The following is a 23,345-nucleotide window of genomic DNA, read 5'->3' as shown; positions in this document are numbered from 1 at the left end:
CTTTCATAGTGTATTTTAATTTTCCTTCTTTCACCTCACTCATGTTCCAATAACACACTATTCTTGATCGTGTACTTTCTATTCTTGTTCTCCAAATCATGTATTTCTTGTCATATTATTGCTGTTCCAATACTACTGTAAATAATTGTTGTTCCATACAGTTGTAAACACTACATGGCATACCTGCTGATCTTAACCCATTACCTTATTCTCCTGAGCTTCATCATTGTTGTGGTTAAAGTCTATTCTCTCACACACTACACCTACTTTCCATTCTTTACTCTCACTATATCACACCATCTAACCTTGCACAAGTAATCTGTTTTCTGGATTGAGCTCACAATCCTCCTTCCCTCTAACAACAGTCTTTCTCTCTTTCACCTATTATAAAAAGTGGCTAGTTGGGTGAAATATCATGGTTAATGCTATATTTATCCAAAGGATCTCCTATCTCTTCTCTACTTCTTAGAACTTAAATACTATAGAATACTCTCCAACTGTCTTAATACATTTTGCCTATCCCCTGCCACTGATCACATGAAAGAATATGTGGGAGCCATGAATATCAGTATACCTTCTGGAGGAGAGAACCCACCAACAAAGGAACCACCAAAAGGTAAAAGCCCAAATACAACAAAGGAGCCCACACAAACAGAGGAAAGGGCAACCCTAGAGCATCCATACAAGGAGATCAGAGAGACCATACCCCTGAATCCCACAGAACTCCTACAATAGAAGTTCACCCTACAAAGACAGCTAGCAAAGCAGAACACCAGGAAGCACAGAAACAAACAAAAAGAGTCACCTAAAACAGGGAGACAAAAAAAAGAACCTGCAGTCAAAAGGAATGGAAGACTCCCCACTAAAAGAGCTAAATGAAATGGAGGTAAGCAAACTATCAGATCTAGAATTCAAAAGAATGGTTATAAGGATGCTCAAGGAGCTCACAGACAACTACCAGGCACTGAGTGAGAACTACAACAATATGAAAAAGTAAATGGAAACCATAAACAAAAACCAAGAAGAAATGAAAAATACATTTTGGGAAATAAAAAACACACCAGGAGGAATTACAAACAGGCTGGATGATGCAGAGGACCAAATCAGTGAGCTGGGAGACAATGTGGAAAGAAACACCCAGGTAGAGTAGCTGTAAGAAAAAAGACTTAAAAAATATGAAGATAGCTTATGGGAACTCCATAATGACAGGAAATGCAACAACATTGAAATAAGAGGGATACCAGAAGGAGAAGAAAAGGAATAAGGGATAGAAACCTCATTTGAAAAAATAATGACAGAAAATTTTCAGAACCCGGAGAGGAAAAAAAGCATGCAAGTTCAGGAAGCACAGAGAGTCCCAATCAAGATGAACCCAAAGAAGTCTACTCCAAGACATATCATAATTAAAATGCCAAATATTAAAGATGAAGAGAGAATCTTAAAAGCAGCAATAGAGAAACAAGAACATACAAAGGAGCTCTGATAAGGCTAGCAGCTGATTTTTCAACAGAAACACTCCAGTCCAGGAGAGAATGGCAAGAGATATTCCAAGTAATGAAAAACAAAGGCCTGCAACCAAGATTACTCTACCCAGCAAGACTCTCAATTAAAATGGAAGGTGAAATAAGGAGTTTCCCAAACAAAAGGAGGCTGAAAGAATACATCTCCACCAAACAAGCACTATAAGATATGCTACAGGGAATACTACAAGAAGAGAAAGGAAAAAGTGAAAGAGAGAGGAACACAGGTACCAAGGGGGGGGCAGAATGAACAAATACCTATCAATAATATCCTTAAATGTTAATGGATTAAATGCTCTAATCAAAAGACACAGAATAGCTGAATGAATAAGAACACATGACACACACATATGCTCCCTACAAGAGAACCACCTAAGAACAAAAGACTTTCAGACTGATAGTGAAGGGTTAGAAAAAAATATTCCAAGGAAATGAACAGGAAAAAAAAAGCTACGGTAGCAATACTCATATCAGACAAAACAGACTTAAAAACAAGGGCCATAAATAGAGACCCAGAAGGACACTTCATAATACTCAAGGGAAGAATCCATCAAGAAGACAAAAACATTATAAACACATATGCAACCAACATAGGAGCATCCAAATACATAAGGAAAATCTTGGAGGACTTCAAGATAAATATTGACAGCAACACAATTATAGTGGGGGATTTTAACACCCCACTGTCAAAAAATGGATACATCTTTCTAACAAAATATCAACAAAGATACTGTGGCATTGAACAAGGTCCTAGATCAAATGGACTTAACTGATACATATAGAGCCCTTCATCCCAAAGAAGCAAAATACACATTCTTTTCAAATGCACATGGAACTTTTTCAAAGATAGACCACATGATAGGACACAAAACAAGCCTCAACAAACTCAAGAACACTGCAATCATATCAAGCATTTTCTCATGACCACAAGGGACTGAAACTAGAAACCACTCTCAAGGAAAAAAATCAAAAACATTCAAATTCATGGATATTGAATAGCATGCTATTAGACAATGAATGGGTTAAGAATAGGATCAAGGAAGAAATCAAAAAGTTTCTGGAAACACATGAAAATGAACTCAAACAGTCCAAAACTTATGGGACACAGTAAAGGCAGTCCTGAGAGGGAAGTTCATAGTGATACAGGTCTAGTTAAAAAAGATAGAAACATTTCAAATAAAGAACCTAACCCTACATCTACAAGGACTGAAGGAACAACAACAAAGACAGCCCAGAGCAAGTAGGAGAAAGGAAATAGCCAAGATCAGAGCAGAATTAAACAATATAGAGACTAAAGGAATGATTCTAAGGACCAATAAATCCAGGAGTTGGTTCTTTGAAAAGATAAACAAAATCAACAAGTCTTTAAGCAGACTCATCAAGAAAAAAAAAGAGGGCCCAAATAAAATCAGAAATGAAAGAAGAGTGATTACAACTGATACCACAGAAATACAAAGGGTTGTAAGAAATTACTATGAAGAACTATATGCCAATAAATGTGAAAACCCAGGTGAAATGGACAAATTTCTAGGAAATATAATCTCCGAAAACTGAATGAAGAAGAAGCAGAAGTCCTGAGCAGACCAATAGCAGCTGACAAAATTGAGGCAGTAATCAAAAAACTCCTGGCACACAAAAGCCCTGGAATGGATGATTTCACTGGAGAATTTTACAAAACATTTAAGGAATAGCTAATTAGTCCAAAACATTTTGGAGTAGCTATTCCAAAAAATCCAACACAGAAGACTCCCAAACTCTTTTTATGAAGCCAGCATCATCCTGATCCCAAAACCAGATAAAGACACAACAGAGAAAGAAAACTACAGGTCAATATCACTGATGAACATAGACGCTAAAATCCTCAACAAAATATTGGCAAACTGCATCCAGCAATACATTAAGAAGATCATACACCATGATCAAGTAGGATTCATCCCAGGGATGCTAGGATGGTACAATATTTGCAAATCAATAAATGTAATACATCACATAAACAAAAGCAAAGACAAAAACCACATGATCATATCAATAGATGTGGAAAAGCATTTGATAAGGTACAGCACCCATTTATGATAGAAATGCTCAGCAAAGTGGGAATAGAGGGAGCATTCCTCAACATAATAAAGACCACACACAAGACACCTACCGCCAACATCATACTCAATGGGCAAAAATGAAAAGCTTTCCCACCAAGATCAGGATCAAGACAAGGTTGTCCACTTTCACCACTCCTATTCAACATAGTATTGGAAGTTCTAGCCACAGCAATCAGACAAGAAAAAGAAATAAAAGGCATCCAAGTTAGAAAGGAGGAAACATAACTGTCATTGTTCGCACATGACAGGATAATATACATAGAAAATCCTATAGACTCCACCAAAAAACTACTCGACCTAATAAATAAATTTTTCAAAACAGCAGGCTACAAAGTCAATATTCAGCAATCAAAGACAGTTTTGTATACCAACAATGAATATCAGAAACAGAAATCAGGAAAAACATCCCATTTGCTATAGCAACAAGAAAAATAAAATACCTGGGAATAAACCTAACCAAGGAGGTAAAAGACCTGTACTCAGAAAACTGCACAACACTAAAGAAAGAAATTAAGGAAGATACAAACAAATGGAAGCATATACTGTGTTCATGGATTAGAAGAATTAACATCATCAAAATGTCCATACTACCCAAAGCAATTTATAGATTCAATGCGATCCCCACTAAAGTACCAATGGCATCCTTCACAGATATAGAACAGTTCAAAAATTTATATGGAACCATAAATGACCCCAAATAGCTACAACAATTTTGAGAAACAACAACAAAGTAGGAGGTATCACAATACCTGATATCAAACTGTATTCCAAGGCCACTATAACCAAAACAGCCTGGTACTGGCATAAGAACAGACACATAGACCAACAGAATAGAACAGAAAGCCCAGAAATAAACCCAAGTCTCTATGATCAATTAGTTTTCGACAAAAGGGGCAGCAACCTAAAATGGAGTAAAATAGCCTCTTCAACAAATGGTGTTGGGAGATCTGGACAGCTATATGCAAAAAAATGTAACTCAATCATCAACTTACACCATACACAAAAATAGGTTCAAGGTGGATAAAAGACTTAAATATTTAAGTCATGACACCATAAAAGTCCTTCAGGAGAACATAGGCAGGAAAATCTCAGATATTCCACTCAGCAATATTTTCACCGAAATGTCCCCCAGAGCAAGGGGCATAAAAGAGAGAATAAACAAATGGGATCTCATCAAATTAAAAAGCTTCTGCACGGCTAAAGAAAGCAGTATTAAAATGAAAAGAGAACCAACCATATGGGAAAACATATTTGCCAATGATACTTCAGACAAGGGTTTGATCTCCAAAATATGTAAAGAACTCACATGACTCCATCTAGGAAGACAAAAAAAAATGAATTAAAAAATGGGCAAAGGACTTGAACAGACACTTCTTCAAGGAGGACACACAAAGGGTCCAGAGACATATGAAAAGATGCTCAGCTTTACTAGCCATCAGAGAGATGCAAATTAAAACCACAATGAGATACCTCTTCACACCGGTAAGAATGGCCATCATAAACAAATCAACAAACAACAAGTGTTGGAGAGGATGTGGAGTAAAGGGAACCCTAGTGCATTTTTGGTGGGATTGCAGACTGGTGCAGCCACTACTGAAATTCCATACAGAAAACTAAAAATAGAACTGCTTTTTGACCCAGCAATTCCACTGTTAGGATTATATCCTGAGAATCCTGAAACACCAATTCATAAGCACCTATGCACCCCAATGTTCATAGCAGCACAATTTACAATAGCCAAGTGTTGGAAGCAACATAAGTGCCCATCAGTAAATGAATGGATCAAAATACTATGGTACATTTACACAATGGAATTCTATACAGCAGAAAGAAAGAAGGAGCTCCTACCCTTTGTAACAGCATAGATGGAACTGGAGAGCATTATTATGCTAAGTGAAATAAGTCAGGCAGTGAAAGACAAATACCATATTATCTCACCTATAAGTGGAACCTAATCAACAAAACAAACAAGGAAGCAAAATTTAACCAGAGACAAAGAAATTATGAACAAACAGACAGTAACCATAGGGGAGGTGTGAAGGCATAAGCGGGTAAAAGGATGAAGGGTTTTTAGGAACAACTATAAAGGATGCATAGACAAAACAAACCGAGGGTGGCATCTGGGTAGGGAGGTAAGGATGGCTGGGGTTGGGGGGAAAGGCAGACAAATGTACTTGAACAACAATAAAATAAAAAGAAAATGAAAAAAAAAAGAGGAATCAGAATGTACAAGAAATAGGAAAATTATTATCAAAATGAAAACAAGCACCAATTTATAGTTCCCTGAGTAGATTACATGATGAAGCCCTAGTTTATTTGCCAGAAAAGAGAAAAATCTTATCCCACCAATTTTTCAGAAATTATCAAGTATGGCAACAGAAAAAATCAAATGACCAGAAACCGACAGAACACCAATAGAAACAGATGCATAAATGGTCCATATACTGAAGTTATAATACAATGGAATTAAACTATGATTTATGGTTTTAAGAATACTGAGGAAAGGTAGAGAACATAGTTAAAACAAATGGAACATTCATCAGAAAAGTAGAATCTATGAAAAAGAGTACACTGAAATTAAGAAGAGTGAATTTACATAAAGACACAGAAGTGGGAAGATTTGGGTTGGGAAAAAGATATTTACAGTTAATGTACCTGATAAAAATGTGAAAAGAAAGGCATCTCAAAAAAAGTGCAAGTCTCAGAGGAACTTTATAAAAGAAAATATCCAATGGCTAATAAACATACCAGTGTGGCTAAAATGAAAATAGGCAGATAATACCAACCGTTGGCAAAAATATGAAGTAACAGAAACCTTATATTCTTTAATTGAGAGCATAATGTGGTACGACTTCTTTGGTAAAGCGTTAGGTAGCATCTATAAAATCTGAAAATACACATAGCCTATAGGTCTACCAATTCCACTTCTGGGCAGTTGTCCAAGAGAAATGCAGTATGTAAGTATATTCACCAAAAGACATGTCAAAGAATGTTCATAGCAGGGCTATTCATAATTTCCCCCATCAACAAATCCAGATTCCTATCAAAAGTTGTAAATGAGTAAATTGTGGTGAGTTCATATTATGGACATTATATAGCAGTGATAATGAACAAATTATTGTTGTTGAGCAATGGCTTGGATGAATTTCACAACATAGAATGTTGGGCAAAAAAGGCAAGATAGCAGAGTTCATGTAGTATGATTCCATTCATATGAAGGTGAAGAGCAAACATAAACAACTAATGGTGTTAGAAGTTAGAATGGTGGTTACTTAGGTTGGTATGGTAGGTGTGGGATTGGTGACTGCGAGTGTGGTATAAACCAGACTGGATACCAGTGCTATTGTTTTTAATCAGAGTGATAGTTCACATGTTACTTGGATTTGTCAAAATTCACCATGCTATACACTTGCTGTTTGTGTAATTCCCAGTAGGTATTCCATGTTAATTAACTTTGACAATAACTGTGTGTCCCCTGGCCAGGTAGCTAGTCAATTAGAGTGTTGTCCCAATATGCCAACGTTGCCGGTTTGATCTCTGGTCAGGGTACATACAAGAAGCAACCAATGAATGCATAAATAAGTAGAGCAACAAATCAATGTCTTTCTCCCCTTCAAATCAAGAAATAAAAAATAAAAAAATAATTGTGTGTGAATAAAGCTGTTAATTTTTATTCTGAAGACTCTATCTATAGATCTGGAATCTATTCAGAATTCCATGAGCATTTAAAAATATATAACTTTCATGAAACTGTTCTACTGACTGGTTCCAATAATAGCTCTTTTTAAAATGAACCATGTCTGGGAGGAAAATTAAGGGCACTAATGATTTTCATGGTCATCTGGATGCACTTAACATGTTTTCTATTTGTATTTTACCTTGGAGAAAAGTTTCTGTGTTTAAAATTAGTAATTAGAATTCTCCAGCTATTATAATAATATAGAAGATTAAGAACATGGGTTCTAGAGACAAAATTGCCTGCATCTACATTTCTGGCTCTTTTATTTACTAGCTAGAAATATGCCTTGGTTTCCTCATCTGCAAAAGAGGGATAAGTTTATTATTAGGACTAAATAAATGCTATTAAAGAATAAATAGGAAAGAACACCTGAAAAATAGAAAATCTCTTAAAATACTGTGGCTGGTAACTACTTTTTTCTCCTCTGTATCTTTGTAAACATTTCTTCATGAGAAATTCAATGCAGGACTTATTTTTTAGACAATATTAATGTTTCAATCAATCAGCACTGGTGAAGTGGTCTGTTCTTGGGTGCCTTAGACCTTGATGCTTACTTTGATCTTTGGAAATGACAGCACATAAAAATAGTTTCTTCCTATTTAAGCACGTTCCTTCTTTATCAAATAAGTGTTCTGGTCCATTAGCTTTCTCTTCTATGAGATTCTTCAGCTCAGCTGTTATGCCTTTCACATTCTAAAAAGAAAAATGCCTGAATTTCTAAATCCAATCATTATTATATATACAAAGTTAGTAATGACATTAATTCCTTCAATACTTGGGCTATCAGACAAAACAATTAAACCTGGCTTTCTCTAGATTTATGATATGCAAACAAAGTTTCTTTTTTTTGTAAAAAAATCTTCCTTTATTTCTTAAATATTTCCCAAAATAACATAAATTGCTATGTAGAATTGCTACAATGTAGCCCCACCCACTTGAAAAATTTGAAAAGCTCTATTAAAATTTTTAAGAAAAAATTAAAATATCTGTTTGAAGAGATCAGAAAGCTGTGGTGGAAGCCAAGACCTAAGGAACTAAGATCCCAGGGAAGATGAAGGTATCAAGATGTAGATTAGACACTTGCCAGTAGTATTTGTTCCTCTTAAGGCATTTGTCAAGCCATTCAGGAATACTAAGAAGCCAAGCATAAAGTGGCTGAAATTACAGTGAAATGTACTGGGGAGATAAACATTGGAGTACAAGACCAGCAATAGAGAAGGGGAGCCATAAGAAACCCCCAGGCATCTTGGTGGAACTTTTGAAGGGTGACATCATAGAAACTGGGGAAAAAAATCAGAATAGACTGAATCTTATAAAGATTGCAAATCAGCCTCAGTTCTGCTCAAATCCCTAGTAGATTGAAATGTATGATTTATCTACCGCTATACAATAGCTTATCCCAAAACATAATGGCTTAAAGAAATAAACATTTATTGTTTCAAGTTTTCTGTGAGTAAAGTAGGAAGCAGTATAGTTGGAGGGTTTTGACTAAGGATCTTTCGTGGGTTGCAGTCAGGATAATGACTTGGCAGGGGCTATACTCATGTGAAGGCATGACTGGGGCTGGAAGTTCTGCCTCCAAAATGGCTTACTCACATGGCTGTTGGCAGGGTGCTTCACCATGTGGAACTCTGCATAGCTTGCTCAATGTTCTCAACTATCCTGTTTTTGCCATGCTATCATGGCAATCACCTTGCCCCAGAGCAACCAATCCAAGAGAAAGCAAGGAAGCTATGATGTCTTTTATGATCTAATTACATACTGTCACTTTTATTATATTCTATCTGCTGTCACTAAGCATAGCCCAAGAAAGAGAATTAGGCTACACTTTTTTAAAGGAAGGCATATTAAAGTATATGTAGGCATGTTTTAAAACCATCAAGAGAGGCTGTATCCCTTGCTGCCTGCCAGAATATAGGGTGAACCCACTGTGCTGGAAGGTAACATCATTTAGGGCCTCTACAATTTTTAATACACAATGTCCAAGATTCAAATTTTTTTTTAAAAAGCAGGTACAATTAAGAAATAGGACCAAGGTGAAAAACTGCAAATAGAAATAGAGCTCAAAGTAACCCAAAGTCCTGAGCAATGGATCAGAAAATAAGTGATAAAATGTTTAACATAGGAATGACAAAAGGAAGAATTTCACTAGAGAACTTGAATCTATAAAAAGGAATCCAATGGAACTCAATACATGGGCTTAACAGCCACTTGGATCTAGCTAAAGAGAGGATTAACAAACTGGAAAAGAGGCAGTAGAAAATACCCCGATCACAACATGGAGAACAGAAAAGGTGGAGTGTACAGAGAAGCATGTAATTAGAATATTAAGAGGGGAGAAAAGATAGAATGGTGCAGAAGCAGTATCTAAAGAGATAATGGCTAACAATTTTCCAAAGACAATGAAAGATGTCAAGCCACAGAATCAAGGGCTATGAGCCCAAAGCAGGGTAAATTAAAAAGCAAAACAAAACAGTCCCTAACTAGCATCATACTAATGAAAAGCAAAGATAAGAAGAAGATCTTAAAAGGAGCTAGAGAAATACAGACACGATCCTCACAGAAGCAACAGAAAACTGATGTCTAACTTTTGAAAGAAAGTATAGAAGTCAGAAGACAACATACTGACACTGAAAGTGCTGAAAAACAGTAACTGTCAATCTACAATTCAATACTCATGTTAAAATATCCTGTAAAAATGAAGACAAAATGAAGGTATTTCCAGACAAATAACCGACAGAACTTAACCTGAGAAGACCTAAATAAAGAAATAACGAATGGAGTTCTTCAGGTAGAAGCAAAATTATCCCAGATGGAAAGATGAAAATACAGGAAGAAATGAAAAATAATGGAAATGGTAAATATTTGGGTAACTCTAAGTGACTAATGAGTTTACAAAAAAGTGATATTATTTTGTGAGGTTTAAAATAATGTAAAATTAAAGTGCATGAAAATACAAAAGATGTGGGAGAGTAAATAGAGTTAAAATGTTCTAAGGCCAAACACTGCCTACAAAATGGTAAAAGCAAAAATTAATATTATACTCTAATATTAGAACCAAGAATCCATACCATAATCTTTAAGATAACTTCTTTTTTTAAAAGATTTTATTTATTTATTTTTAGAGAGGGGAAGGAAAGGAGAAAGAGAGAGAAACATCAATGTGTGGTTGCCTTTCATGTGGCCCCCACTGGGGACCTGGCCCACAACCCGGGCATGTGCCCTGACTGGGAATCAAACCTGCAATGCTTTGATTCGCAGCCTGCACTCAATCCACTGAGCTACACCAGCCAGGGCCAAGATAACTTCTAAAGGAACAATGAAAGATGTTTACTTAACAAGATAATGGGGAAAGGAAAAAGAAGATCCACAAGAATTCTAAAATAGACAGACAGACGTATATAAGGACAAAGGACCATAAAAATAGATGGGACAAATAGAAAACAAGTAGTAAGACTATAGTTATGAACTCACATACATCAGTAAGATTATATAAAACACACATGATTTAAAATTTCTAGTTTATAGATAATTATTTTCTAATTGAATTAAAAATACATGTTCAGCCTAATAATAAAACTAGCACTCACATAGCCACCACGCATTTTAAATTATCGGCAGTTCAGAAATTTGTGTTCCTTATCCTATATCATAAATCTTCTCTAAAATTAGCATTTTTAGTATTAATTTTCTTGTTTTCTCTCTGAATTCCTAAGTTATATATAGATATATTTTTCCCTTTTTTCCTGGCTATTTTTGAACTTCATTGGAATGGAATCATACTATTCTTTCATGTCTGCTTTTCAATGCCTTGTGGGAGTTACTCATATTGTATGTGACTGTACTTCCACTTTCATTAACATACAGAACCCCACTATATGGACCTGCTGCAATTTTTCTTTTCAATTGTAGATGGACATTTTTTCCTTCCAATATTTGGCTTTATGGAAAATGCTCCGAATAAACATTCCTATACATATATCTTATTGCACATGTGTACTTATCTCTAGCTGGGGTATATATCAAGGGATGAGGCTACTAGGTAAAAGGATATTCAGATCTTCAAAATTTCTAGACAAAACCTTATTTTTTTCTAAAATACTATACCAATTTACTCACCCAACAACAAAATATTCAATAAAACCAAATCCTTTTATTTCCAAACCACACCAATACCTGGTAAGGTTTTATTTTAGGATGTTTTACTTTTCCTTACCTGTTATCAAATAGTAATCTTGCTGTGGTTTTAATTTGCATTTCCCTGATTACTAATGAAGATGAGCACCTTTTCATATATTTATTGGCCATTTGACTTCCTCTTTTGTGAAGCAGATGGACAAGTCTTTTGCCCATTTTTCTTTTGTATTATCTGGTTTTACTCATTGATATTTGAAGTTCTTTATAAACATTCTGGGACTAGTCCACTACAGGTTATGTGTGCTGTGATTATCTTCTCCCACTTGATGGCCTGTCTTCTCACTATCTTTATTGTGCCTTTTGAGAAAAGAAGTTTCTAATTTTAATGTGGTAAAACTGATCATTTTTTTCTTTTATTGCAAGGGTATTTTTGTCTTAAGAAATCTTTCCTTATCTGAAGTTCATGACAGTATTTTATATTACCATCTAAAAGCTTCAGAATTTCCCTTTAGAGAATTCTTTAATCCATGAGACTGATTTTTATGTATAGCCCGGCACTGGGATCCAATTTCTGTCATATTTCACCCAAAATGAATAGCAAATTAACAACTGAAAAGTCAATTACTGAAAAGTAATTACTGAAAGTCAATTATTTCCTAAATGATCTGCCAAACAGTCTCCATCACATATCACAACATATCACAAATACATACATGTATAGGTTTCTGGGCTCTGCTACACTTCTCTACTTGGCAATATCACATTATCCCATACTTGCCAATATAACATTATCCTAATTACTGCGTTTTTTAAATGTTTTGACCTCTGATGGCAAATTCCTTCCATTTTCTTTCTCTACTTAAAGAATATCTTGGCCTTTTAAACTATTACATTTACATATACACTTAAAAATCAAATCAGCTTGTCAAGTTCCATAAAACTATACACTGAAAAACTGACTGAAATGGTTCTCTATAAATTAAACAAAAGTAGCCCTGGCTGGTGTGGCTCAGTGTACTGAGAGCTGGCCTGCGAACCAAAGGGTTGCTGGTTCAATTCCCAGTCAGCACACATGCCTGGGTTGCAGGCCAGGTCCCTAGTAAGGGGAATGTGAGAGGCATCCACACATTGATGTTTCTCTCCCTCTCTTTCTCCTTCCCTTCCCCTTTCTCTAAAAATAAATAAATAAAATCTTAAACAAAAAGAATGGAAACAATTTAAGTGCCTAAAATAGAGGGTTTGACATTCACATAATGGAACACTATGGCCTTTAAAAAATATTAGGTAGATCCCAATGTGCAGATTCCCAATCACTTAAGAATAGTAGAAATATTAATTCTTCTTTCTTTTTGAATCCTTTTATTTTGGTTTTCTGTCATTTTTTTCTTTTTGCATTAGGCAAGATATACAGTATAATAGTGTAATGTTAAAGTGGTAAGAGTAAGCATCCTTTTTCCTTTTTATATCCTAAAGGAATATTTCCAATATTTCAACATCAGATTTGTTTTAGGGTTTTTGTAGATGGTGTCATCCCCCACTCCTCTAGTTTCCAAAGGCTTTATGCTTTAGAAAAGATCAATCCTATTGCTTCTAAGTCAATGGAATGAAGAGCTGTGTCCAAGGACACATCCAAGTGGAGCCAAAGGGGACTAATGCTTTGTCTACATCTTATTCATACAGATCCAGTCAAAAGCACAAGACCTGTAGTCAACCAGTTCTTGGGCTTAAACCATAGGTACTTTTTACTCACTCACTGCTGTGAATGACATTCCTGCCTACTTGAATGCAAAAGTCTCTGCAAATGATGTCTGGCTTAAAATCTGCTGGATTGGTCCCCCCAAGCATCATTCTCCCCTTCATCACATTCAGCCCCTGACCATCACTACCACAGGTCCTGAGTTCATGTACTTCACCAGTCTGAGATAGAATGGGTGGTCTTTCAGGTCAATGTAGTGCTGCCTCAGGAGCTCCTCAGAAGCTCAAGTAACTTCATAGCCACAACGTGGATTCTGCTCAAAGCACTTGATTTCATCCACCAGACTGTACCATTTGTTCCATGTTGGCCATGGCCCAAATAATGGGCCAGCGGCATCTGTGCTGGGCTGCTGAGCCAGACCAGAGCTGGAGCAGAGACCTATAGGGACCACCAGAGTCAGGAATTGCCCGCCGAGGAGCTGTAGGTGGTTGTTTGTTTGTTTTTTTTAAAGATTTTATTTATTTATTTTTAGAGAGGGAAGGGGGCAGGGAGAAAGAGAGAGAAAGAGAAACATCCATGTGCGGTTGCTGGGGGCTGTGGCCTGCAACCCAGGCATGTGCCCTGACTGGGAATCGAACCTGCGACACTTTGGTTCACAGCCTGCGCTCAATCCACTGAGCTACGCCAGCCAGGGCAGTGGTTGTTTTGTGTTTTTTTTTTAAAGATTTTTCCTTTCTTTTCTTTTCTTTTCTTTTTTCTTTTCCTTTCCTTTTTCTTTTCTTTTCTTTCCCCTCCCTTCCCTTCTCTTCCTTCATTCTTTCTTCCTTTCTTTCTTTCTTTCTTCCTTTCTTCCTTCCTTCCTTCCTTCCCTCCCTTCCTCCCTCCCTCCCTTCCTTTCTTCCATCCTTTAATTATTTATTTATAGAGACTGGGGAAGGGAGAAAGAAGGAGAAGAAAAGAAACATCTATTGGTTGTCTCTTACACATGTGGTTCTCAGGACCCATAACCCAGGCATGTGCCCTGACTGGGAATTGAACCTGTGACCTTTTGGTTTACAGGCTGGTGCTCATTCTACTGTGCCACACCAACCAGGGCATGGTGTTTATCTTTCATTTTATTGTAAGCTGATGATTATTCTCCTGGCAAATTATTTTTTGTTGGTTGAACCAATCTTGCAGCATTTCTTGGACAAGCTCGGCTTTTGTGGACTGCTGATTTTGTTTCACTAGTATTTTATTTAAGACACCTGCATTTATTTCATGCATAAAAGTGGACTGAAAGTGAACTGTAATTTTCATTTCTGTAAAATTTAAAAATTTTCATATTGCTGTATCACACTTATACTAGATTTCATGATCTGATTTCATAAAATGAATTGAAGAACATTCCCTCTTTTTTTATTCTTTGGAATATGGTAAGTCCTCATGTAACACTGTCAATAGGTACTGTGATTTTAAGGGAAGAAACTATCAGAAAATCAATTTTACCATAGGCCAATTGATATAAACAAGAATTAAATTCTCACAGCATCTCATTGACATTAGAAGAAAACAAGGTTACACAAAATGACATTATTCAAGGACCTGCTACAGTTTGTTTAAGACTGCTAATGTTTCTTCCCTATTTTATAAAACTCACCATTGAACTCTTCGTCAGAGTCAAGTTACATACTTGTGACACCTATTCTCACACTCACCATGGGCTGAGAGTGTTGCCTGAAACAGTTTCATAAATTGTACATTCTTTATTCACTTTGGTGGAGCCAAGGGGGATGGTTCATATCATAGATATAAGCCATTGATAAATTTGATGTATTAGTCAGTAGATGCAATTTTAATGGTGTTATCTTCACTTTTTCACTTCTGTCATCAGTATTTTTCATTTTTGTCTCTTTGAGTTTTAGCATAGGCATCAACAACTGGAAACAATAAAGACTCAAGGAAATGTGACTCGTCTTCACCAAAAAAATAAATGCCTTCTTTATAGCAGCTTCGTGGACTAAAACTAAAATATGGGCCTCAATATCACAAAATATTAAGTTTTTTTCCCCAAAGAGTCAAAACTTCATGTATATTCCCAAACATCAAGAATCTACTGCAAATGGTATAGATCAGGGATGCCCAATCTTTTGGTGTCTCTGGGCCACACTGGAAGAAAAGTTGTCTTGGCCCACACATTAAATAAAAACACTAACAAAAACTGATGAGCAAAAAAAAGGTCCATGCATAATTTTCGTGGTATATGCCACCACAGATAAGCAAAAAGGTGCTTACATAATAACCCTAATTATGCAGCGGTCCTTTTGATAATCTTTTAAAATTGTCAAGCAGGTCCCAAGTTTGTGATCACTAATATAGAAAATATACATATCTAAGTAATATCACTGATTTAAAAAAACTTTATTATAAAAGTAAAAGGGCAACATAAAACTACTGGGATGTTTGACACTGAATTTGAGAAACTAGTGCATCAATATCTGGTTTGTCAGAAGTACTTGCAGTTCTCAGTGAGTTCTCAAGGTATCAGATATTTTGGTTCCAATTTTACTCTTAATGTCTTTCATTCTTGAAAATAGTTGCTTGCAAATGTAGGTGCTGCCAAATAGCAATGACATGAATAAGGCATGATTGTGAAGCAAGGGATATCTGTCTCTGGGAAGACAGGACCTATAAAAGTCCAGTAAAGAGACACAATCAAATTTTTATGCTGCATGTCAGGTTGCAGCTCTGTGCATTCCATTAGAAAATTGGCAGGTAACATATTTTTGTTGACTGAAAATGGAATCACAAATATAGCAAAATATTATTTTCCCAGAAATCTTGAAGTCTGTTTTCAAATTTTGTATCAAATCAAAAAGCAAGGCTGCATTTTTTGCTGTTCACAGGACTGTGTTTAGCCAATGGTTAGGTTAGCCAGCAAAATACATAAAATTGTTTGCCATAATTTCAGATTCATTTGGAACATTGTTATGGTTTGAAACATGGTACTGATAAGGTTTTCACCTTGAAAATACATGTTTAACTCATTTAAATGAGCAGTTAAATCCACTAAAAATGCTAAATCTGTAAGCCAGTTTTCATCGTCAAGTTCAGGAACAATTTGTTTTTTGATACCATAAACGACTTGATGACATGTCGCAAATCATAAAATCTTTTCAACATCTGGCCTCAACTTAGCCATCATACTTCTGAAAAGTAAATGATGTTCCCATAGTCAGCATCAATACTTCTATGGAATTCCTGAAGTGGTGATGATTCAATCCTTTGGCTCTTATGAAATTCAGTCTTGATGATGATTTGCATGACATTATCCATTTTTAAAACTTTTGTGCATAAATTGTCTTGATGTTCTATGTAATGATACTTCATCGAATGTGAGTTTTGGTGGCAATTGCATTGTCTCCTATTAATTTTACAAGTCCCTTTCTTTTACCTACCATGGCTAGGCCACCATCAGTAACTCTATCAGATATGTGGACAATGGACAAAGAAAATCACTTTAACATATTTTTTACTGCTTCATATAAATCTCTTGATTTAGCTGTATCTTTTAATGGCATTAAAGAAGCCATTTCTTCAGTGACATTATAGTCATCATCAATACCTCTAATAAGAATGGTAGGTTAAGTCGTAGCTATAGCAACAGTGCTATCATCTATCACCAAAGCATAAAATTTAAAATTAGCAGCTTTACTCTCCAAAGTTCTTTCAATAGATTTTCTAATTTCTTCAAATTTGCCTGGCTATAATCTGGTTAGACAAACTGATTTTAGACATATCCACCCTTTTTTTTGAGGGCAAATTATATCTGCCACACTTTCTATACATTGCTTAATAAACTTACTATCACTAAGTGGTTTTGATTTTTTTTTGCTATTAAATATACTACCACATAATTAGGTTCACAATGGAATCCACCTGAGTTGTAACTTAAGAAATTTTTGTTAAGACAGACTTTCTTCAGTTCCACCATTTTGTCCTTACAACACAAATCTTCATATGCATTGAATTTGGCAGCATGTTTTTGCATATAATGCCTTTTCCAATTATAGTCTTCGAAAACTTGCACCAAATTCCCCACAAATTAAGCATAGTGTCTTACTATTAGCCTCAACAAAAAACTAGTCATTTGTAATTTTTCGTTTTGGGGTTATTTTTTCTTTTGCAACATTGTAGATGTTAGGCTGGTATTTAAAAAATAATAGATAAGGGACTTTATTTACTTTTATTATGAAAATTGTAGTAGACCATTCTGCATGGCATGGGCCCAGCTCCCACTCAGAGATGCACAGGACCCACGCCCACAGATAGGTTCTCCTGTGGGGAATCAGGCCTGCAAAGTACATAGGCTGCTATGAGTCTTGCTTTTTGCTAAAACTTTCCCTGAATTGAGGACATTTACTGCAAAGCAACTTCCTAAAAACCATGCTAAACCTTCCAAGGATGAGTGTACCCAGTTCAACTACTTTTGCCTTTTCATTTGCAAATATCCCTCTTCTGTGATGTGATTAGCAGCATTGGCTCCTTTGTTTTCTGTAAAAGGTAACCATCTAAAGTGAACCTGTGCATAGTAAATGAGGGCCATCATGTAATGGGCGGAGAAACCCAATAAAGGCCTGTCATGGCAGAGGCAGGGGCTTTTTGCTCCCCTTGAGAGAAAAGCCATGCTGTCCCTTTTCCTCCACCGGACTCAGTAGTCTGTATGAATGTCTCATTTCATCCACAATGATGCGGACACTGCAGGCTGGTGTTTGCATCAGAAAATTAATTGACAGGAAAATAAAAAGCAAAGTTTGGGCCCTTCCGCAGCCCTCTCAGCTGCCGATGCAGGGTGAAATAGAGGGCTGCTTCGAAAGTGTGGCAGGTGATGTGTGAGATGACACCAAGGTATGGAAGTACCTTTTATAATCAAATATGAATGCTTACCTGACTTCTAAATAACATTATATGCCTGATATTGCAATAGGAGGTTGAAATATTACTGATAATTGCTGCCTTGCTAAGTCACCATGAGTACATGTGTAACATCTGATGATGTCAATTCTGTCTGAGCTTAGAAGATAATACAGTGGAAGCCGAACACTGGCATGAGACTGAAGCCACTCATGCATACAAATAGTGAGAGTGTATGTCCATTTATTTTACGTGGCATTGCAACATGTAATTACTAGAAAAACTCAAAATGTTTTACGTAAATTTATGATTGTGTTTGGGCCACATCCATAGCCATCCTGGGCCACATGTGGCCTGAGGCCAAGGGTTGGACACCCCTGGTATAGACTAAAACAACTTCTCCTTTGTTTTATTCATTCTTGAGTAAGCATAGTTATTCAGAGAAAAGGGTATATTCCTCAAACAATGACCATCATTTAATTCACTTAATTTGGTTATATATATTCTTCTTTTTAAAAGCTGAAGTATAAATTAACATATAAAAACAATACCACAGGATATTTTAAGAAGTAAATTTTAAGAGTAAGTAAATAATAATACTATAAAACTTCAAACTGTTAAAAATCGATAGCGAAGAGAAAATAATTTATTAAAGTGCACCCTCACCTTCTTGAAAATTAATCCAGGCCAGGGCTACCAGTCATGTTTCTTTGTTAAACTAAACTACTTCTTCCCTATAAGCCCAAAATCTTTTAAACTACATCAGAGATAAAGTGTCTCAGCTGCTTTGTGACTCAATAATGCAAATACTTTACCCCGTTCGTTCCCTGTAATTTGAAGTTATGATACTACTTAGGCACTTTTTCCCTAATCTTACTCCTTTGTGTAATTTTTTCAAATCACTGTTTCATGCAGCCTTGACTTTTCCATGTGCAGAACTGGAAACTAGGGGAGTGCTCCAGTTGATCACTCCAGTCACCATACCAAAGGTGGAAAGCATCACAATAAAAACCTGACACCTAACCAATTCAAAATTTTATTTAGTACTGTGAAAACAAAAATAAAAGCTTTGAAGAACCAACTCTAGTCCTTCATAATATAACAGTGTTCATATAAATATGAAGCTTTAAGCTATTTTATACTTAACTGACAAAAGGGTATGTGTTTATAAGCAAATATTTAGATAAATAAGTTTATGCATTTTTGTGGAAATGCTTACCTTTCAGAAACAGCCTCATCATGATCCTGTGACAAATCAATCTTTTCACTTGCTTTTTCAGAAGGGTTAGAAGGTGCAGAGTTCAAAGAAGTCTTTCTTTCATCTGAACTATTAATGGACTCTGGGTTCTTATCCAAATTTAAAGTCTCTGAATTTGCAACCTGTTAATTGGGTGAGGTAAAAGCATTTGAGGAAAGGGTTACTAATTTTGTTTTTTCCACACAAAATTAATGATAGGAAAAAAGTTTCTAAACTTTAACTTAGAAAATGTTCTTAAAATAGTCTTGCATACAGATGGCAAAAATATGTTAAACTATATGTATTTCAATGACCATGACTGCTTTTAAAAAATACTTCAGAGAAATAAAAATAATGGTAGTACAAATTAACTTCCCAGCTTGAATGAAAGAAAGAAAAAAGAAACACCTAGGTCAGTGATTTTCAACCAGTGTGCCACAAGAAAATTTAAAAGATGCAATATGAGTGGAGGGGGGCAAAGGGGAAAAGAATGTGACAACTGTAATAGTACAAACAATGAAACATTAAGAGTTCCAGCAAAGATGGAGGAGTAGGTAGATATGCTTAGCTTCTCGCACAACCAAAAGAAGGAAACAACCAATGTAAAACAAAAAACAACCAGAATTGCCAGAAAATTGAACTATATGGAAGTCTGACAACCAGGGAGTTAAAGAAGAAACATTCATCCAGACTGATAGGAGGGACAGAGACAGGGCCAGGGTGGAGAGGATGCATGGCAAGGTTGCCACTGGCAGACTGGGCAGTCCCACATTTGCATGCAGATAAACTAGGAAAAACAACTGGGGAGCGAGGCAGTCTGAGCAACCCAGGGTTCCAACTTGGACAAAATAAAGCCTCAGAACCTCTGGCTGTAAAAATCTGTGCAAGTTGTGGCAGTGGGAGAAACTGCCAATCTCTTGAAAACAGGGTGAGAGCTAAGCAAGTGGCATTGTTTCCTCTCTGAACCCTCACCCACATACTGTGCCATAATGCAGCGAAGTGGGTTGTCCTGCCTTGGTGAATACCTAAGGCTCTGCCCCTTACAATGTAACAGGTGCATCAACAAATTGAAGAGACAAAGAAGTATGGCCCAAAAGAAAGAACAGATCAAAACTGCAGAAAAAGAACTAAGTGACCCACAGAGATAGCCAACCTATCAGATGCAGAGTTCACAACACTAGTAACCACAGAAATGATTGACTATGACTAAAAAATAAAGGAGAAGTGAAGGCTATACAAAGTGAAATAAAGAAAAATATACTGGGAACCAACAGTGAAGGGAAGAAACTGGGATTCAAATCAATGATTTGGAACAAAAGGAAGAAATAAACATTCAACCATGACAGAAGAAAGAAGGATTTAAAAAAATGAGGAGAGGCTTAGGAACCTCTGGGACAACTTTAAATGTTCCAACATCCAAATCATAGGGGTGCCAGAAGGAAAAGAGGAAGAGCAAGAAATGAAAACTTACTTGAAAAAATGCTGAAGGAGAACTTCCCCAATCTGGTGAAGGAAATAGACATGCAAGTCCAGGACACTCAGAGAGTCCCAAAGAAGTTGGATATAAGAAGAAACACTAAGAAAAACACATCATAATTACATTACCCAAGATTAAAATGAAGGAGAGAATCCCAGAAGCAGCAAGAAAAGAGTTACCTACAAAGAAGTTCCCATAACACTATCAGCTGATTTCTCAAAAGAAACCTTGCAGGCAAGAAGGGACTGGAAAGAAGTATTCCAAGTCATGAAAGTCAAGGACCTACATCCAAGATTACTCTCTCCAGCAATGCTATTGTTTAGAATGGAAAGGCAGATAAAATGCTTCCCAGGTAAGGTCAAGTTAAGGCAGTTCATCATCACCAATCTGTTATTATATGAAATGTTAAATGGACTTACCTAAGAAAAAGAAGATAAAAACTATGTACAGTAAAATGGTAACAAACTCACAACTACCAACAACTAAACCTAAAAAAACAAAAACAAACAGCAAATAACTAGAACAGGAACAGAATCACAGAAATGGAGATCACATGGGGGATATCAGCAAGCTGGGGCAAGAGGAAGAATGGGGGGAAGGTATAGGGAATAAGAAGCATAAATGATAGGTATAAAACAGATGGGGGGAGATTAAAAATAGAAAAGCCAAAGAACTTATATGTATGACCCATGGACATGAACTAAAAGGGGGAGAATGCTGGAAGGAATGGGGGTACAGGGTGGAGGAGAATTATGTGGAGAAAAAGAATGGGACAACTGTAATAGCATAATCAATAAAATATACTTAAAACATTAGAAAATAAAGGGAAAAAAGATGCAGTAACTGACTAATCAGGGGCACTGACCTCTTTTCCTTCAGGTTGACAAACAAAAAAAGGACAACAGTCCACACAGCAATCGGTGTCTGGTGTGAATGAATCAAAATTATAACTATTTTTTTGCCAGGTAAGAATTGTATTTTTTGATGTGTCGCAGAATCACTAGTTTATGTGTGCCATGAGGTGAAAAAGGTTGAAAACCACTGACCTAAGTATTTAGACACATTTTATTCCTATTAAACTAAGTTTTAAGAACTAATAAACATTAAAATTTAACAAAGAAACTTTTTAATTTTGTTCATTTTCAATAATGAGTGAAGACCATACATAAAGAAAATTTCAACTTGCTCTTCTAGTCAATGAGTTTTGTTTAAAACTTGGAGCTGAAACCTTTAGCCTATGCTTTGTTTGAGAACTTGCAGTATTTAAAATATGTACATATTAATCAATACAAAAGGATCAATTGATTGTCCAACTCATGGGCTTTTCTGATGGGTAACATGAACAAAAATGCTGATACACAGGGCAGAATTCTGAAACACTGTATTACATGTACAGATTTTATATGTAGAAATAGGTTTAGACAATGGAAAGTAACTTCAAAAAGCACTGGTATTCTATTAATTCCAGGACAACATGGCACAGACTCGCTTTACCCTACTCCTCCCTTCAAAGCACAACTAAATGTCTTATAAATAATTCAATGGGTAATCATAAAATGCCTCTGAAAAGTGGAAACAAAAGGGTAGACTGCCTGGGGACCTCAAGATTAAGCAGTAACACCACAGAATTACCTGAGTTTTCTTTTTATTATCTATATATCCTGCAATGTATGCCAGAAAGGCCAGGGACCTGTCCTACTCCTGAAACCCAGAGCAGTGTTGGCTAGACCCCCACTGCACACCTGCAGAATCAGCAGCCAGATTCACTGTAGCAACAGTGTTACCTGGGTTCCTACCTGACACATGTGGTAGCATGGGCTCTAACTGGCTGCAGTAGCAATGTTATCAAAAGATAGCCAGGAACCAATCCCCAGAACTCCACACCTGGAAGAGCAGTGGGCCAAATCCATTGCAATGTCAGTAGGGCCATCATCCCATACCTGGAACAACAGTGGGCATGGACTACTGAGGCATCAGCAGTGTCCCTGCTCCACATCTGGGGCAGCTGCAGGCCTAATCTACTATAGTGGCAGCAACCATAGGCCAACATTTCCTAAACTTCCCACCCAGCATCACCAGGAAACCCAGGCAGGACTTGCAGGGATTATACAGGAGAGCCAGTGGAGCCAACAGAATAAAGTCAACCATGATAGCACTGCAAAAATTTAGAAAAGTAAACTGCCATTGAACTATGACTCACATAAAGAGTCCAGGATGTATACTCTCAATCTAAACAGGGTAACTGTGTGCTGAAAGACAGTCCAACGCCTAATCTCTTCAAAGAGCTCTCTGTGTAACTGAATGCTCTGAGCTTTTGATTTTTCTAAGGCACTGGGCAAAAGCTTGTCCTGATACACCACTGGCATTCTCTCCAGATAATGTTTTAGGATCTTCTGCAATCTGTATAAGCTCAGAATTTTCCAAATCAAGTCCCCCTGGATCCTTTTGGCTACAGTTCCTCCTTCCATTTACCTCTTCCCTCTCAGATTTTACTATAAGCAGCAAGAAACCAAGCCAAACCTTCCATACATTGCTCAAAAATCTGTTAGC

The 23,345-nt window shown here is 36.4% G+C and overlaps 1 protein-coding gene across 2 annotated transcripts in view; it reads right to left on the bottom strand.

The window, feature by feature from the left end:
* The window catches only part of ATF7IP2 (activating transcription factor 7 interacting protein 2), a 51,982-nt gene that overhangs the window by 19,005 nt on the left and 9,632 nt on the right, over positions 1 to 23,345 (bottom strand). For both annotated transcript variants that reach the window (XR_006785121.1, XM_045833747.1), the window contains exons 5-6: positions 19,301 to 19,461; positions 17,029 to 17,031 (exon numbers count right to left, since the gene is read on the bottom strand). Coding sequence is in view for 1 of the 2 variants with exons in the window: in XM_045833747.1 (XP_045689703.1) it covers positions 17,029 to 17,031; positions 19,301 to 19,461 (164 nt within the window). In the remaining variant the exon portion in view is untranslated. The remainder of the gene's footprint in view (positions 1 to 17,028; positions 17,032 to 19,300; positions 19,462 to 23,345) is intronic.

Source organism: Phyllostomus hastatus, unplaced genomic scaffold (genome assembly GCF_019186645.2).
Source record: "Phyllostomus hastatus isolate PE091 unplaced genomic scaffold, TTU_PhHast_1.1 phas_contig_173, whole genome shotgun sequence".
Taxonomy (NCBI): Eukaryota; Metazoa; Chordata; class Mammalia; order Chiroptera; family Phyllostomidae; genus Phyllostomus; species Phyllostomus hastatus.
This window is presented reverse-complemented; position numbering and strand designations above follow the sequence as displayed.